Consider the following 17,837-nt stretch of genomic DNA (forward strand, 5'->3'; position numbering starts at 1 on the left):
TACCAGCCTCGCCCACCTCCACACATTCATTTACAAGCACATTCTACAGGATCTACAATTCCCTAAAATGTTTAAAGTAAGCCTTAAAGGGTCACTCCACCCCAATTACTTAAGTCTCTGATTGCTTTGACATGTGGAGAGCCATGTTAGTGCAAGAGCAAGCAGAGATCACAGTCCCACTATGGTGAGGAGAGAGAGAGAGAGATGAGATCATCCCTCTATCCATCCATTAGAGCACATATGTCAAACTCAAGGCCCGCGGGCCAAACCCGGCCCGCAGTGATATTATTTTTGGCCTGCAGGATAATATCTAATTACTATTAGAGCTGGCCCGCCGGTATATTGCACGCACCACTAATACTACAAATCCCACAATGCACTGCCAGTGCGTTGCCTAGTGAGGGCCTGCAAGCGCGGGCCTTCAAGCGCGAGCCCTTGCACTACTCGCTCATCAGCAGCTTTATGGAGCTAGTCAACTGTGGCTAACTTTCAGCTATCCCACTCCCCAAAAAATGGCTAAACGAAAGGTGGACTTTGAAAACAGAGGTTTTCAAGGCAGGTGGGAGGCAGAGTATATGTTCGCGGATATAAAGGGCAAAGCTGTTTGTCTTGTGTGCGGAGACGGTGTGGCTGTAATGAAAGAATACAACGTAAGACACTATGAAGCGAAACACCACGACAGGTACAAGCATCTGGACATGAAACAGAGGCTCCAGAAGGTAGAAGAGTTGAAAAGAAGTCTGGTGTCACAGCAGGCTATGTTCACAAACGCCAAATCACAAAGTGAGGCTGCTGTAAAGGCTAGTTTTATTGTGGCAACAGAGGTCGCTAAATCAGCCCGGCCCTTTACCGAGGGAGAATTTGTCAAAAACTGCATGATGAAAGTTTGCGACGTCGTGTGCCCAGATAAAAGGCAAGCATTTTCAAATGTGAGCCTGAGCAGAAACACCGTTGCTGATCGTGTACGTGAGCTTGCCACCAATCTACAACAACAGCTGGTGGGAAAGGGAAAAGATTTCATCGCATACTCCCTTGCTGTGGATGAGAGCAGCGACACTTCTGATACTGCCCAGCTGTCAATTTTCATCCGTGGAGTGGACTCAAGTCTGTGCGTAACAGAGGAACTTCTGGGATTAAGATCAATGCATGGCACAACTACGGGAAAAGATCTCTTTGAAGAGGTATCCAGATGTGTAAATGAAATGGGGCTGCCTTGGGATAAACTTGTGGGACTGACGACAGATGGAGCGCCCGCGATGTGCGGTCAAAAGAATGGATTGGTGGGCAGGGTCCGGGAGAAGATGCGGGAGGAAAACGGCGCAGGTGAGCTGACAGCTTATCACTGCATCATACACCAGGAATCGTTGTGTGGCAAAGCCTTGAAAATGGAACATGTAATGAGCACCATAACACGAGCAGTTAACTTCATAAGAGCCAGAGGTTTAAATCACCGCCAGTTCAAGTCTTTTCTGGAGGAGTTGGGTTCAGAATATGGTGACTTGCCCTATCACACAGAGGTGCGATGGCTAAGCCAAGGAAAAGTGCTGAAAAGATGTTTCGAGTTGCATGAGGAGATCTGTCAGTTCATGGAAAGCAAAGGGAGAGACACAACAGAGCTCCGGGATAAAAAGTTGCGGTGTGAAGTGGCGTTTCTGTGTGACATCACGAGCCATCTCAATGCGCTCAACCTGCAGCTTCAGGGGCGCGGCCATGTGATCACAGAGATGTACGCTACAGTGAGAGCTTTTAAAACCAAGCTGCGCCTGTGGGAGACGCAGATGCTGCAAGAAAACTTTGAAGCCCAAAAAAGCAGGTTTGAATTGCTCAGCAATCCATTTGCAGCTGACGTGGAAAGTGCACCAACCAACCTCCAAATGGAGCTGATTGAACTCCAATGTAGTGACACACTCAAGGCAAAGTATGACTCTGTGGGTGCTGCACAGTTTCCACGTTTCATCCCCGACACAATGCCCCAGCTGCGTACCCAAGCTGCTCAAATGCTCTCTATGTTTGGCAGCACATACCTGTGTGAACAACTGTTCTCCTTGATGAAGATAAACAAAACATCACACAGGAGTCGTCTTACTGATGAACACCTTCACTCAATCCTGAGGATTTCCTCAGCTCAGAGCCTGACCCCAAACATTGATGAACTTGCATCCAAGATGAGATGCCAAGTATCTGGCTTAGACTAGTGTGCATCACAGAGCAGCAAACTGAGCTTTAATCTATGTTTCCTTTTTGCACTTTTTTTCTTGTACCAGAGGGCATGTTTGGTTTTTCTTTGGAGGAAATTATTTTTTGGCTGTTGTTGGCCTGTGGAAAAATGTCTTCATTAGAAATTACTCTGGAAAAGCTGCAGATAGAGCCATAAGAAATTAATGCAACAGATTGTTCATTTATTTAATGTTTAATGTTGTTTTTATAGGCAATAACTTAAGCTTTGTTAGTTCCAGGTTCAATATGTGCAATAAGTTAATTTCAATAAGTTTTGCAATAAACATTGAACCAGTTCGGCCCTCGACTTGTACCAATTTTTTTAATTTGGCCCACTGTGTATTTGAGTTTGACACCCCTGCATTAGAGGTTATCACAGCATGACAGAACAACCAGGAAGAGTTTCCTGTGTGTGTGTGTGTGTGTGTGTGTGTGCGTTTGTGTGTGCAGCCAGAATGATCAAGTCTATCAACACTACATACACAACAGTAGCTACATAAAACCAAAAATGTTTTTAAAAACAGATCTTTCACATACGCCTAAAATATACATGACATGGCTCTTTAGCCCCTCTCCAGTGGCGCCCTGTGGCTTTGACAAATTATACAGATATGAAGTGGTTATTTTTTTTAACATGTTAACTTTAATTAATCATTGTTGTAGGCCTAAAGTGATTCTTACATTCTCCAATTGCAAAAATGTGTAGCCTATATCAGGGATGCACCGATACCAATGGGCCGATACCCAAAGCCCAGGTAGATAGATAGTAACTTTATTGATCCCGAGGGAACTTCAAGTAAATCGCTATCTGGAGTGAAAAAGTGGGATCGGTGCATCCCTAGACTTTACACTGAATAATAAAATAACATTTCAGTAATCTAAACTGTGTGTCATAACCTACGTACGTCTACGGCCTGTCACTTATTCTGTAATTTTGCCGATCCTCAACAGCGTTGGCTAGTCTTGAGTTTCCCCTAGCTACAGTATGTTTCCAAATCCAAAATAAATTCTTGGAGGAAGATGGAGAATTTAGTAGAGCGTGGACAGATTTCTTTGCTTTCTGCGGCGAAAAATTAGCAAACAACTAAAAAAGTAATTAAAACAAATTTCCAGAACAAACACACACTGGAAGCTCCTGCTGAAGAGAGCTTCCAGCCAAATCTCCCCGAGACAATTCTTCAGTGTCCTGCCTCTCGTTTGCACTTTAGTCCTTACTGCATTAGACTTAATAGGCGGCGTTACCTTCATTATAAGGCTCAAATACGTTTTGCGGCTCCAGACAGATTTTATTATTCATTTTCTGGCCAAAAAGATTTTGATAGTTGTCGTCAACGACTTTGATATCACGCTTGGCTAGCCTGCTGACGTCCGCTTATTTTCATGCAAGCTAGCGATATACTGTGACATGAGCTCATTTGACATCTTTTTTCTATCAGTCACTCTGCACAATATTGCACCTACACACTACCATGGAGCATGACTCCATGGACATAACAGGTGTAGTCACAGTGGACAAGAGACAGACGCGACTGAAACAGTGTTGTCACGGAGAAGCACGCCTTCGTACAGACATTTGACAGACTTCTGGGGGAACTACAAATCAAAGAGATCGTCACGGATGCACACGTGCAGATTTCGGCACTGTTGAGTGAGTATAGATTCCAGTGGTTTATTTGCCATTTCTAACAATTACCACTGATACAAGTACATTGGTAGGAGAAAAGAAATCCATATCTGTGTGTGAATGCACATGATGATCTGCAAGTTCAAGCCTCTGGTTCCACAAAAAATGGGCAAAACCCGTGTCCAGGCCCTCTGTGCATTTACTGCACCTCCACCACCTGGTGTCAAACAAGAACTTTGGAAACTGTTAAGCAACATGATGCAAGTTTCTTCTGCAGTCAAATCTGATGTCTGTATCACGGAGTACGGTGAGCATCTGTACAACCGACTTGGAATGATACAGGCAAACATGAATACATTCGGCAGAAGTTGAGAGAGCTTGGAAGGTTTCTGCTATGCTCAAGGAAAACTACTTCCTTAAAGACCATTTCAGTATCAGAACTCAGATTTAAAAAGCCAATAACCCTAATTATTTTATTCACACATTCTAATTTTAATCTCATATGCAGGGAAACAAGGTTTAAAATGACCCTTTTTGTTCGTTGTCCCCATCGCAAGTGAATGTTCAAATTTTACAAGATAGATTCGCATTGTGTTTTTGGCTGGTGAGTGAAGCAGATGTACCCTCCTTTTGCATATTTTTCCAGCATTTGTGCCCTGCAGGGAAATGCTCCCACTGTAGAGCCTGTTTGTAAAGGAGAGCAGCACCCCAACAGTGACAGGGAGGGATCAGATCAAATTTTGCCAATATCAGTCCGATAAAATATACCTGGATCGCCCCCAATACTAATCCTTAGGTTTGGCTCAGGACACAGTAATTTACTGGGGTAGAAATAATAAATTGTAATTTTGTATTTTTTGTTATTTGTTTTCTCGGTTTTCAGAAAGTGAGGTCACATCCAGTCAGAGGGAGGAGAACGAGACCTCAGATGTGTGCCTTAGCGATGCATCACTGCAGCAGAGTGATAACTTGTTAGTTTTTACGAGAAGTGAATGTGCCAATAGTAATATGATAGTGGTGTTATGAATTTGATGCTCCCTATATGTGCAATGGTGATAAGTCCATTGAAGTTGTATTGTTTTGTGATTGTTGAACATTTTCCTTTGCTCTACAGATCAACTTCAGATGTGGAGTCTTTCCAGAACCATGTTCTGATGTATGCTGCCAAGCGATTTGCCTTCTCTCCTCCAGTGTACGGAGCACGGACCCTCCTCGCTGCACTGGACTACAACCACGTCAACCAGAAAGACGAAGTTGCGTAAGACATATTTTTCAAGTTATTTTTGAAAATAATATTGTTTGTTTGCCTGAAGGAAATCTGAGGAGAACTCAACAACTTCACTAGAGAATGATGCCCCCACTGAAGTGATGGTGGCTTGTTGCAATTTCTCATTAAAATAATGAAAAAACACAGTATGTTGTGACTGTCAGCTAACATTAAAATTGTTGTCTATAACAAGAAGTCCAAACGTTACCGTGTCACCACAGTGAAAGTTGCCAAGGACTACTGTTACGCCCCACCCTTGGGCAGCCCTATTGGAGCGAACGACCCTCTTAACACTGACCCAAACCAAACACAGAAGACACCTTTAAAACTCTCAAATCCATAGGATTTATTAACAAGGAAATATGAAAAAAACAATATTAAGTCCTAAGCTGAGAGGCAGCAAAACCAGCAGTCCCCACACCAGAAGCCTCACTGCTTCTGCTGCTGCAGCTTGCACAGGAGCTTTTAAGCACCTTTCCCTTCTCAACCTCGTTTAGCAAATGCAGCACACCTGGGCACCTTGTTGAGCAGTGCAGCACACCTGGGCAGAGCTACTGGAGAGGGGAAAGGGACAACAGCACAGGGAACACATACAGCCATAACAACTACAGCTACATCCCTCAGCTGCATCGTAACATCTTGGTGAAAAGTTTGAACGCTGCAAGGGGGGGGACTCCCAAGACGGAGAAGTCTGAGGCCAGACGACCCACGGTCTTCTTCCTGGAGCTGAACTGGCCCAGGCCCAAATCCGCAGAAGACAGGTATGTCAAACACCTGCACATAGTCCTATCTGATCTATCACAAGGCGTTAGGGATGCTTATTTTGAAAAATGTTCTTAAACGATAACACTTGTTAACCGATTATTAACCGTTAACCGACAAGATTTGTGCCTCACATTCAGCGGTGTACCAGCTGCAGGAGCACAACAGATATTGGTTGACGGGAGTCCCCAGTTCACCGTCCGGGAGCGTTAACTTAGCAGCTACGATGCTGCGTGTAGTGTCGCGGACATGCAGCCACTTTCCCAGTAAAAGTCTCCACCACACATTTAGTTTAGTTTAGCAGGTTGTCAGCTGTGTGTCTGCCCGGCGGAACTTTAGCGAGTGGTCAACAAACAGTGTGTGTATTTGTGCTACGTTAGCAGCTCTAGCATTGCCGGAGGCTTCGTGCTCGCCGCCGCACACGTAGTCTGAGTAACTTTAGCGAGTTTCCAACAGACCGTGTGTGTGTGTTGGTGGTGAGTGTGAGGTTGTTGGTGGCATTCTAGCTGTGAACGTAGATGTAGCAGTGTGTGTACAGATTATACGTCGGTGAATAAATGCTACGAAACTACAACTCCGATATGCTCAAGCGAGCCAGAGACCGGAGCCAACTTCCTGTATCCCGCAACTCCGGCTCTGCCTCTTAAGATGGGCTGTTAAGGTGGACCAGCTTTTCTCCTTAAAGTGACGAGCCGCTCCTCTGAGCCGCTCAGCTTTTGAGTTAAGTATTAACATTTCTTTTAACCGTTTTAAACAATAGCGTTAATCGGTTGAAATGCTTAATGTCGGTTAACGGTTAATTATGGACATCCCCACAAGGAGCCACTGTGTTTGATTATTATTCATGCAACAATAGAGAAGTCAGCCCTAGAAATCATGTGCTATAAACGTTTTTGTTACCTTCTCGTGCTCAATGTCCTATTCTGTGGATTAAATGACACTTTAAATTCAATTCATTTCTTTGTATATTATCCGGCTGATTTCTTTTTCATGCAAAAATGACACCCATGGTTTCACTTTAGAGATTTCGGCTGATGTTTAGCCGTGTAATTAATTACCCTACTGGTTGACTCAGATGTGTAGTTGAGCGTTTTTTTAAGTCGGGGAAACACTGGTGTGGGTTCTAATTGTTGTTATTTTTTTCTCTCTCTCCATAAAGGACAGCTACATGACCAATGGGATTAAGAATGGAGCATGGAGAAGTCCCGAGAGTGGTTTACCGTACCATTGTTCATTGTAAATATGTATAAAAAACTTATGATAAAAATAAAATAAATTAAATATATAAATTGTAAATACAAAAAGAACACGTTGGCAAAGTTTGTAATTATATACTGTAAAAATAAAAGAAGGCGTATGACCGGGTCCCCTGGGAGATACTGTTCGGGGTGCTGCGGGAGTATGGGGTGAGGGTGTCACTTCTCAGGGCCATCCCATCCCCGTACGCCCAAAGCGAGAGCTGTGCTCGGGTTCTCGGCAGTAAGTCGGACTCGTTTCCGGTGGGGGTTGGCCTCCGCCAGGGCTGCGCTTTGTCACCAATCCTGTTCGTGATATTAACGGACAGGATATCGAGACATAGTCGGGGGGGAGGAGGGTTTGCAGTTCGGTGTGCTGAGGATCTCATCGCTGCCTTTTGCAGATGATGTGGTCCTGTTGGCATCATCGATCTGTGACCTCCAGCACTCACTGGATCGGTTCGCAGCCGAGTGTAAAGCGGCCGGGATGAGGATCAGCACCTCTAAATCTGAGGCCATGGTTCTCAGCAGGAAACCGATGGATGCATCGGCATATTTCAGTTAACCAACATCTGCTTCTTGTCTGGACTGCAGCGCAAGGCCTACCGCTGTATCCTTGCTCACTTCGAGGAGGTTGTTCTCTCCGAAGAGTTGCTGCAGCTCTCTGTGCAGGAACTCACTGACATCCTCGATAGAGACGACCACATTGTGAGAAAGGAGATTACCGTGTATGAGGCCATCCTTCGCTGGATCGCCCACGTACCTGATGAACACAAAGGACACATCGCCGTACTCTTGTCTAAGGTACAATAACTTCTTTACTATAGTTAGAAAGAGCCGGCGATTGTGTTTTAACAACGTTTCCGTTATGAGTTATTGATCCGGGAAGTTCGAATCTGTCTATATCTTTCCAACTTAAGTTAGTTTTTCTGCAGTCATGTCTTCTTCCCTGAGACACACATGTCTATTGTTGTGAAAAAACACATACTAATCAATGTCCATCACCTTCAGTTACACACAGCGCCGTCTTCATGCACGCTTTTACACAACTTCCGGTCGCAGAATATGAAAAAACAGGCGTTTTTTCGTTTCTGTCTTCTAGTGATTTTATTTTTTGTTTTTAGAAATAAAAAATGAAAATCAACCCAATTTTTAAGTTTAGTTCATCCCTTCTCGACCCCAATTAAGAAAAAAGCCTTGTATTTCAATTTTAATTTTTGTTTTTTAAAAAGAAAATCAAATAACCACTAATTCTTGGAAATTTTAATATCCTTTTGTGAAAGGAAAATCGAATGACCAAAAGATACACTGACCCTCCTCACATAACACCGAACAAAGTGAAGGCACACTTAATGCCACCGGCCATATGACTGGAACTGCTGGAAGTTATGAATGCAACTTATAACCAACTTGATCAAAAAGGGACAATAAAAGTAAAATCCAAAGGTGAATCCATTTTCTGGACTGGGTTGAATTAGTGGGAGTTGTACTCCTGAATGTGCCCTCCTCGTTCTGCTCCTCCTCCTCCTCCTCCTCGACATTAAAGCAGATAATTAGCTTTAATCCAAAGGAACAAAAAACCTGCTTCTGGAAAACAGGATTAAATATACATCAAGCTCATCAGCGTCCTCATCCACATGGCCCTCTGCACAGGAAGCTACAAGGATTATTAATTTCTCAGGAATTTCTAATGAGTTTTGGTTTATGGTCTGTGAGATGAAGTGGTATCCTTTGGGACAGCTGTGGACAGTCGTGTCCAATTGTGTGTGTGTGTATGCGCGCACTCGTGTGCGTGTGTGAAGGAGAGAGAGACGGCCAGCAGCTCCCGCACCCCGATGTCTCGCCACACATCCACACACGTATCTCTCTGCTCTCAGAAGGAGTCACGGTCACGCGTCATCAGCTACACTGCGCATGTGTTATACGCTGTGGTCTTAATGCTCACGCTGATCGGAATCCTTAAAAAAATTCCCGAATCTGGATCATGATCCGGATCGCCACCAAAATCGAATGGATTGTTCATTTTGCCACACTTCACCCCTCCAAACAATTTCATTAAAATCCATCGCGGAATTTTGAAGTAATCCTGCTAACAGAGGGACAGCTAGACAAACTAGAATGATACTCGGAGAGCGCAGACCTCCGCCAAGGTCCCTGACTTTAAAAACAGATCACAGCTCACAGCTGGCGGTTTCGTGAGTTGGTCGGCTTATTATTAACATGGTGTGTTTCCGAGTAACATATCGGTGGATGCCTCTCTCATTCAGCAGCCTTGTTGTGTCTGTATAACGTTTAACACTACGTTGTCTCTCGTCCCGTCATCTACCGCTTTTTCCTTTCTCACCGCGGTCGGCCAGCAGCTCCCGCACACACATCCACACACGTATCTCTCTGCTCGAAGAAGGAAGGAGGTGTGGTAATGCGTCATCAACGCGTCATCGGTCACACTTCGATGTGTTATAGATAGATAGATAGATAGTAGCTTATACCCTGTGGTCTTAATGCTCAGGCTGAATTCTAAAAAAAAATCCTGAATCCGGACCATGATCCGGATCGCCACTAAAATCGAGTGAATTGTTCATTGTGCCACACCCCACCCCTCCAGAAAATTAATTCAAATCCACCGCAAACGTTTGGAGTAATCCTGCTAACAGAGGGACAGACCAATGCCGGTGAAAACATAACCTCCTTCCAAGTCCGAGGTAATAACACACTTACCACTCTTACATGTAAAGCAGAGGAGAATCTATCCTGATTCAACCAAGATGCTTCGACTCATCATTTTCAGAGGCGTACGTGCAGTCGGCAGTTGGAGCGCTGCCTTGAGGTTTGGTGGTGACCTTGTCCTCCAGCAGCCACTTTTAACAGCACTCTGTAATCCAAGAACCTCTGACTGAAAATATCCTCAGCTTCACTATAAAGTCCAGTGCAGGGACGCTGGCTATTCAAGCATGTGCGCAAAAGATATGGACTATAATTAAGACATATTCCATGATGTTTCCCTCGAGGGAATGATTTATTTTGCCACACACTGAGCCCATTGTGAATTCAACCTGCCAGTTGTATAAATATGCTGAGGATATGGTGTTATTTGGTCTTATGCAGACAGGGGACACAGTTAACCAGTCCTCATACTTTTCACCATTTCGGTGAGCTTAAGTGGTGTGAAGATGGCGCCCTTTTTAATAACAAAAGTAGGACTAACGAGCTGGTTATTGAGTCATTATTCTTCACCTGTTTTGATTAATGATCAGCCTGTTGAAACAGTAGAGTTTAAATATTTAGGAACCTTTTTGACTGTACTTTAAATTTTACAGCCAACACAGAATACATATTTATACCCCCGTATAACGTAGTCAGGGGTATATAGCGCTCCACGTGTTCGTCCGTCCGTCCTCGTTTCCGGAGCAGTGCTTGGAAACTATTCAACTTAGGAACTTCAAATTTGGAATGATGGTTGACAGTGTGGTCTAGTTGTGCCCTTTGGGGTTTGGAAGTCCAGGATGCCCTACATTTTTGATAATAACAAGATAGATTGTGCTCAATAGACTAATGCCATTAGTTCCTAAAGGGCAAAACCTTTGGCCCTACTTTAGTATGGGTCAAGCGGTGAGCGGGGGTATGTGAGCCATGCTCACTTTGGCCTTGTTAAGAAAGCAACAAAGCGCATGTATCTAATCAGGAAATTAGATTCATACTATATAAGCAAGAACATCTTAGAGACTGTCTACAAAAGTCTTGTTGAAAGTGTCTTAACTTTTAATATGTGTACATGGTATGGGAACCTGGGGGCTAAGAAGAAAATTAGACTATTTAGAATCACAAACATGGCCAGTAAAATTATTTGGAAAGAACAAAATCTACTGGGATGTATATACTGTAAAAAACACAGGCAAAACAATAAGCCAGACAAATTGTGTCTTTTTAAATAATTTAAAAAACTGCCCTTGGGAGGATACTGTAGATCCACTGCAGCAATCAAGAACATTTACGTAGAATGCAATAACTTAACTAAATTCATAAACACCATTCACACTGGAACCTTGTCCATTATTATCTGTACTGTGCACTTTGTGCTATTTATTGTATTTACCGAGATTTACTGCATGTTGTGCTATTTATGTGTATGTGTATTTTCATCTCCACCTGGGAACTGGTGAGTGATTCTCTAACAAAATAACGAGCATGATGTAAACGTTCACGGAATCTACTCACGTAGTCAAGTACCTTTCCCTCCGAGGACAGCTCAGCCTAGAGCAGGGGTCACCAACCTTTTTGAAACTGAGAGCTACTTCAAGGGTACTGAGTAGTATGAAGGGCTACTTGTTTGGGGCGGCTGTGGCTCAGAGGGTAGAGCAGGTTGTCCACCAATCGGAAGGTCGGTGGTTCGATCCCTGGCTGCTCCGGGTCACATGTCGATGTGTCCTTGAGCTTAACCCCAAATTGCTCCCAAAGGCATAGCCATCAGTGTGTGGATGAGTATCTAGATTAGATCCTGATGGGCAAAGTTGGCACCTTAGTAGCCTCTGCCATCAGTGTGTGAATGGGTGAATGCTGACATGTAGTGTAAAGCGCTTTGAGTGGTCGGAAGACTAGAAAAGCGCTATATAAGTCCAAGTCCATTTACCATTTACCATTTGTTTGATACAAACTTCCTGAATAACAAAGTTGCACAGATCACCTCTTAATAATAATAATAATATATGTAAAGAGACTGTCTGATTCAATTCAATTTATTTTTATATAGCGTCAAACCACAACAGAAGTTATCTTAAGACGCTTTATATATAGAACCATAGTTTAGAGACCCAACAAGATCCACCAAGCACACTGTGGCCAGGAAAAACTCCCCGTCTGATCACATGTCAATGTTAATTATTCCTCACAATAATTATTAACAATGATGGTAGGAAACACATATATTTAAACATGCAACATTTATTTCTGTTAATCTGTTTCAACACTTGAAAGTCAGAGGTATCACATCTCGGATATTTTAGTAAATATCTTTCTTGACAGTTTTGTATGAATAAGCACATTTGTAGCATTTTGTTCAAAATCACACCTGTTATATTTTTGTACAAATTATCACTTCTAACATTTTTTAGGAAATCATTAACTGTCATATCTTCAAATCAGGTCTCGTTTGTACTAACCACTACCTTTGTAACATTTTTGAACAAAACATGAACTCTGTCCCATGTTTATACAAATTATCAGTTATGTAAGATAAAAAAAATCAACTCTTTCACATTTTTAAATGAATCCTATTACATTAGTACTAATCACCAAATCTGTAGCATTTTTAACAAATCAGAACATCTGTTACACTTTTTGAACAAATTCTTTTTCACAATTTTGTGTAATATTTGAGTTTAATGTTGTCATGGTGTTTTCAATGAAAACATATGTTATCTCTTTCTTTGTCTGTAAATGTCTGTTAGTGAGAAGCCTGGCATTGCATTCTGTTCACCAATGTACTGTAATCTGGTGTATAATTTGACACTGCAACTCTGAGTGAGTCTTGCATCAGTAAGGCGTGTTCTGTGTTTGTTCTTGATGAAGTTCATGTCAGAAAAGGCTGATTCACAGAGATAGGTTGACCTTTGTACACTGTTAAGAATTTACCAGTGAAATAAGAGTAAAGAACTGGAAGCAACGTTGCCTTTATTTTACTGTAAAATGTACATTATTATACTGTCTCTGAAATTTACAGCTTTGTATTGTTAATGAAAAATATAGTGTATATACTGGGTTTTTGATTAATTTCACAGTATTTTATAGTTAATTTACTGTTTAAAGATACATTATACATTATTCCGTGAGGTTACCCAAGCGCTCAGGGAGAGGGAGGTAAAATACTCTGCGTTTTCCAGCTAAGCTTCATGTCCAGCACAACGACCAGGTAAAGGTGCTTACCTCCCCAGGAGACGTCAAGTCCTTCATAGAATCTGAGTTGAAAAAGTAGGCTTTCGAACTGGGAACTTTGAGAACATTAACTTTGTTATGCCTATATTCTACTCCATCTAAGTTAAAAACGAACAAGACAGCGGATTAAGTGCTATATTATTTTTTTCTTTGTATTTTTTTCCACTGCGGAGGGACTGGATTTGTGGTGTAGCCCATTGTCCGCATTTAATATTTTTCTGAGAGGGACTCTCGGCTGCTGGCCATTTGCCATGCGTTTCCCCAATACTATGGGGAATTTTTCCTTTTTCTTTTTCCCTTTTTTTATTTCTTATTTTTTCTTTTTCTGTGGGGAGGAGGGTTTGGGGGTATGCGTGTGTGTGCGAGTGTGGATGTGTTACGGGGAGAGGTGTGCTGTTTGGCGTTTCAGCTCACTACATAAATATGTCTGCATACTCAGTTACTACTTTGTTTTATTTCATATCATCCATGCCATGTATCAAAGGTTTGAATGGGCATTTGATTTCTGATTATCTGACTTGTTTGTAAGTATGTCCCCAATTCTAAATGATAAAATCACACTAACCTCGTGGAATGTTAGGGGTCTTGGAACTGGTGTAAAATGCGGGAAGGTTTTTTCTCACTTGAATTCACTGAAAACTGATATATTATTTCTACAAGAGACTCACACTACTAAAGTTACTGGATATAAATTAAAACCTAATTGGATCTCACAGGTATACCAAGCACCCTTTACATCTCGAGCAAGGGGCGGAGCTATCCTGTTTCGTAATAATATTCCTTTTTTACTTAAATCCAAGATTACTGATCCAAATGGGAGATTTATTTTGATTTCTGGTTGTATTAACTCATTCCCAATTACCTTGTTAAATATATACGGCCCGAATTCCGATGACCCTACGTTTTTTAGTAAAGTTTTTGAATTACTTCCAGAGGATGGATCGTCCAATGTCTTCATCAGTGGCGACTTTAATTGTTATTTGGATTCATCCCTGGACAGATCATCCACTAAATCTCCTCCAACTATTAACTCTGTTCAAACACTGAACAATCTGATAAAATCAAGAAATATGGTGGATATTTGGAGAATACAACACCCTGACAAAAAAGAATATTCATTTTACTCACCGGTGCACCAGTCATATACTAGAATTGACTATTTAATAGTGGAGGCTGGTTCAATCCCCAATATTACCAACACACTTTATCACAATATATTGATTTCTGATCACAGTCCTGTTACGCTGCAGCTACAGTCTTCCCTTTCCAAACCAAAATATAATTGGAGATTTAACCCTCTACTACTGTCATCACCAGGATTTAAAGAATACATGGCCAATAAACTCAGAGACTTTTTAGAGATCAATGATAACGGAGAAGTTTCAGACTCTACTCTCTGGGAAGCACTTAAAGTTACAATGAGAGGATTTATTATTTCTTTTGAGACCTCAAGGAAAAAGGAAAAATGTAAGAGACTGAAAGAAATCGAACAAGAAATTACTCATATAGAACAAATATATAAAACATCTCTTTTACAGTCTGACTATAACAAGATCCTGAAATTAAAATCAGAATATAACTCTGTCCTCGGAGGGGAAATAAGTAATCTACTACTGAAGACGAGACAAAAACATTTTGAATTGAGTGATAAACCACAAAAATTACTGTCAAGACAACTTAAAGGAGAGCAGGCAAAGACTGCTATTCATAAAATACAGTCCAAAACCGGTGAAGTACTCACTGATCAACAAGATATTAACAAATGTTTTAAAGAATTCTACTCCGATCTCTATACCTCTACGTCCACAGCAACAGAGACAGATTATTCCCAGTTCTTTAGTCCTTTAACTCTGCCACATCTAAATGAGAGCAATCAGCGCTCTTTGGATGACATGTTTTCTGTTGCTGAGTTGGTGAAAGCAATTAAGGCATTCCCCACCAGTAAATGCCCTGGACCGGATGGGTTTGGTGCTGAGTTTTACCAAGCATTTCATGAGATATTAACACCTTTCTTACTTAGAATGATAAATGATTCAATTGCAAGAAAAACGCTTCCACGGTCCCTCTATGAGGCAAATATATGTCTGTTATTGAAAAAGGGAAAAGATCCCATGGATCCTGTTAATTACCGGCCCATTTCTTTGCTCAATCTAGATCATAAAATTTTAACAAAAGTATTGGCCACCAGATTAAATAAACATATAGCAACAATTATCCACCCAGATCAAGTGGGCTTTATCCCAGGCAGGCTTTCCTTTTTCAATGTGCGTCGCGTGTTAAACATATTGTATTCTGACTTAGGTAAGAACACTCAAGCAGCCGTCTTGACATTGGACGCCCATAAAGCTTTTGACTCTATCGAATGGCCTTACTTATTTGAAACTTTGAGGAGGTTTGGATTTGGGAAAACTTTTGTGGACTGGATTGAAATGATTTATCGCTCTCCTAAATCCTCTGTCTTAACAAATAATACCACTTCAGTGCCATTTAGTTTACATCGGGGTGTGAGACAGGGAGATTGCTTGTCCCCTTTGTTATTTAATATAGCATTAGAACCTTTGGCAATTGGGATAAGAAATCACCCACATATAAAGGGTATTCCAGCTGGTACAGCAGAATGTCTTGTTACACTTTACGCCGATGATTTACTTGTTACCTTAATGGACCCTGAAGTGGGTGTTCCTTATCTATTACAATATATTAAAACATTCAGTAAAATTTCTGGTTACACAATAAACTGGTGTTTACTGGTGAAAATACAATTTTACAAGATTGCCCCTTTAAGATTGTTCAGAACTATATCACATATTTAGGACTTAAAATCTCAAAAAATCCTAAACTTTTGCTCAGATTAAATCTGTTAGAAGGTATTGATAAATTGAAACGCAGCATAGAATACTGGAGGACTCTGCCCCTATCTATGATTGGCAGAGTAAATGCCATTAAGATGGTATCTTTACCAAGATTTTTATATCTCTTTCAAAATTTGACGATATGGATCTCGGCTGATTTTTTTAAGAAATTAGAGACAATTATTTTAGATTTTATCTGGGGTTATAAAAAAACACAGACTATCACAAAAACATCTATTCAAGCCCACTTTGGATGGTTGTCTGGGTCTTCCAGTATTTAAAGACTACTACTGGGCAGCCAATGCTAGGGCACTGGCATACTGGCAATGGGGCTCTCCAGACCACAAATCACTCACTTCTGCCCCCCTCTGGCTAAAACTGGAGCTTATGTCTTTAATAAAACCATATTCCTCATTATCCTCTTTACTCTACACTAATCTTGTATCTGCTATTAAATCAGTAAGTCATAGTTTTGTTGTCAGAAATTCACTGAAAATTCTTAGTCAAATTAAACATATCTACAAAGTCCCTAATATTTCGATATATACACCATTTTGCCACAACCATGCCTTTACCCCAGCATTACTGGACAATACATTTGCTGTATGGTGTGTAAAAGGGCTGAAGTGCATAACGGACTTTTATTTAGACAACAAGTTTGCATCTTTCGGTCAAAGTATAATTTACCACATTCCAATCTTTTCCGTTATATGCAACTTAGGCACTTTGTGAGGGAAAATATTCAAAATTTTGAATCTACTTGCGAGAGAAACGCTTTTCTAGAATTGCTTTCTCTTTCACCAGAGAGTAAGAAGCTTATCTCCAAATTTGTGAATGATTTCTCCAAAGATTCTGAATCTGTTAACTGTATTAAGAAGGCTTGGGAAAGGGAAATTAATGATGTGTTGCCTGATAAACTATGGAAGACTGCACTCTCCCGTATTCATAGTTGTTCAATAAATAGCAGGCATAGGTTAATTCAGTTCAAAGTGATTCACCGTTTTCATTATTCTAAAGTCATGTTAGATACATTTTACCCCTCTGTGTCTCCAATTTGTGATAAATGTAAATCAAATAATGGTACATTGCTGCATTTATTTTGGGACTGTCCATTAATTTATCAGTTTTGGTCAAGAATCTTCTTTTTTTCTGGGGTTTATCGAAGGACTCTCTCTCCTGACAGAGATTTGGCTCTTTTTGGATCTTCAGTGGACTCCTCAACTCTCCCTTTACATATTCAAACAGCTCTATTGATGGCCATGGTATTAACAAAAAAACGTATTCTCAAAGACTGGAAGACACCAACTCCACTGTGCTTCAGAAACTGGTTGCATGAATTGGTCTCAGTTATCCACATGGAGAAATTGCGAGCCAATAATTTTAAATGTCAACATAAATGGGAAGAATCTTGGGGCCCCTTTTTGCAATATTTGGACTCAGTTTGACAATATTTCTATTCATATTGATTGTTTTGTTTTCCTTTTCTCTGTTCTGCTGTTGAATACTCCCACTATGGATGGCCTGCATTTAACTATCACATGGATGATACTGTATGTAATAATATGTATGTTTTGTATGCGGTTTAGATAATTCTCTCTTAGGGATTTGTATTACTCCTCCCCGGGTGTAAAAGTGTGTGTGTGTGAGTGTGCGAGTGCGTGAACTTTCGGGTTTGGTTGCGGGTTTTGATTTTTGTTTGATGTATGTGTTGTCGTTAAAATTTGTCAATAAAAATAATATTACAAAAAAAAAAAAGATACATTATATACTGTAGCTGTTTTTCCCCTTTCTTTTACATTATTTTACTGATTTGTTTTAATGCACTATTTAGGTTGTATTTTTTACATACATTTTAATAAACATAATTTTTTGCCTAAATGAATAGACTTAGCAGGTTACAGACATAGGAATAGTCACACTAAATACAATTAAAGGCACTTGTTAAGAAAAAG

At 40.9% G+C, this 17,837-nt stretch overlaps 1 protein-coding gene across 1 annotated transcript; it reads left to right on the forward strand.

The window, feature by feature from the left end:
• The first annotated feature begins 325 nt into the window (after window positions 1–325).
• LOC141781471 (general transcription factor II-I repeat domain-containing protein 2-like) lies at window positions 326–7,918 on the forward strand. The gene is made up of 5 exons (XM_074657226.1): window positions 326–1,980; window positions 4,725–4,812; window positions 4,956–5,099; window positions 5,606–5,891; window positions 7,700–7,918. Exons 1-5 carry the CDS (start codon window positions 513–515, stop codon window positions 7,916–7,918), a joined length of 2,205 nt encoding a protein of 734 aa, XP_074513327.1. The 5' UTR covers window positions 326–512.
• The last annotated feature ends 9,919 nt before the right edge of the window (window positions 7,919–17,837 follow it).

The sequence above is a fragment of the Sebastes fasciatus genome, chromosome 13 (genome assembly GCF_043250625.1).
Source record: "Sebastes fasciatus isolate fSebFas1 chromosome 13, fSebFas1.pri, whole genome shotgun sequence".
NCBI lineage: Eukaryota > Metazoa > Chordata > Actinopteri > Perciformes > Sebastidae > Sebastes > Sebastes fasciatus.

Bases quoted from the DNA above. Each gene is read 5' to 3' on its own strand.
- LOC141781471 (XM_074657226.1), top strand. From the start codon at position 513: ATGGCTAAACGAAAGGTGGACTTTGAAAACAGAGGTTTTCAAGGCAGG. The intron at 4,813-4,955 runs GTTAGTTTTTAC...TTTGCTCTACAG, and splicing joins CTGCAGCAGAGTGATAACTT to ATCAACTTCAGATGTGGAGT. The intron at 5,100-5,605 runs GTAAGACATATT...AACCTCGTTTAG, and splicing joins AACCAGAAAGACGAAGTTGC to CAAATGCAGCACACCTGGGC.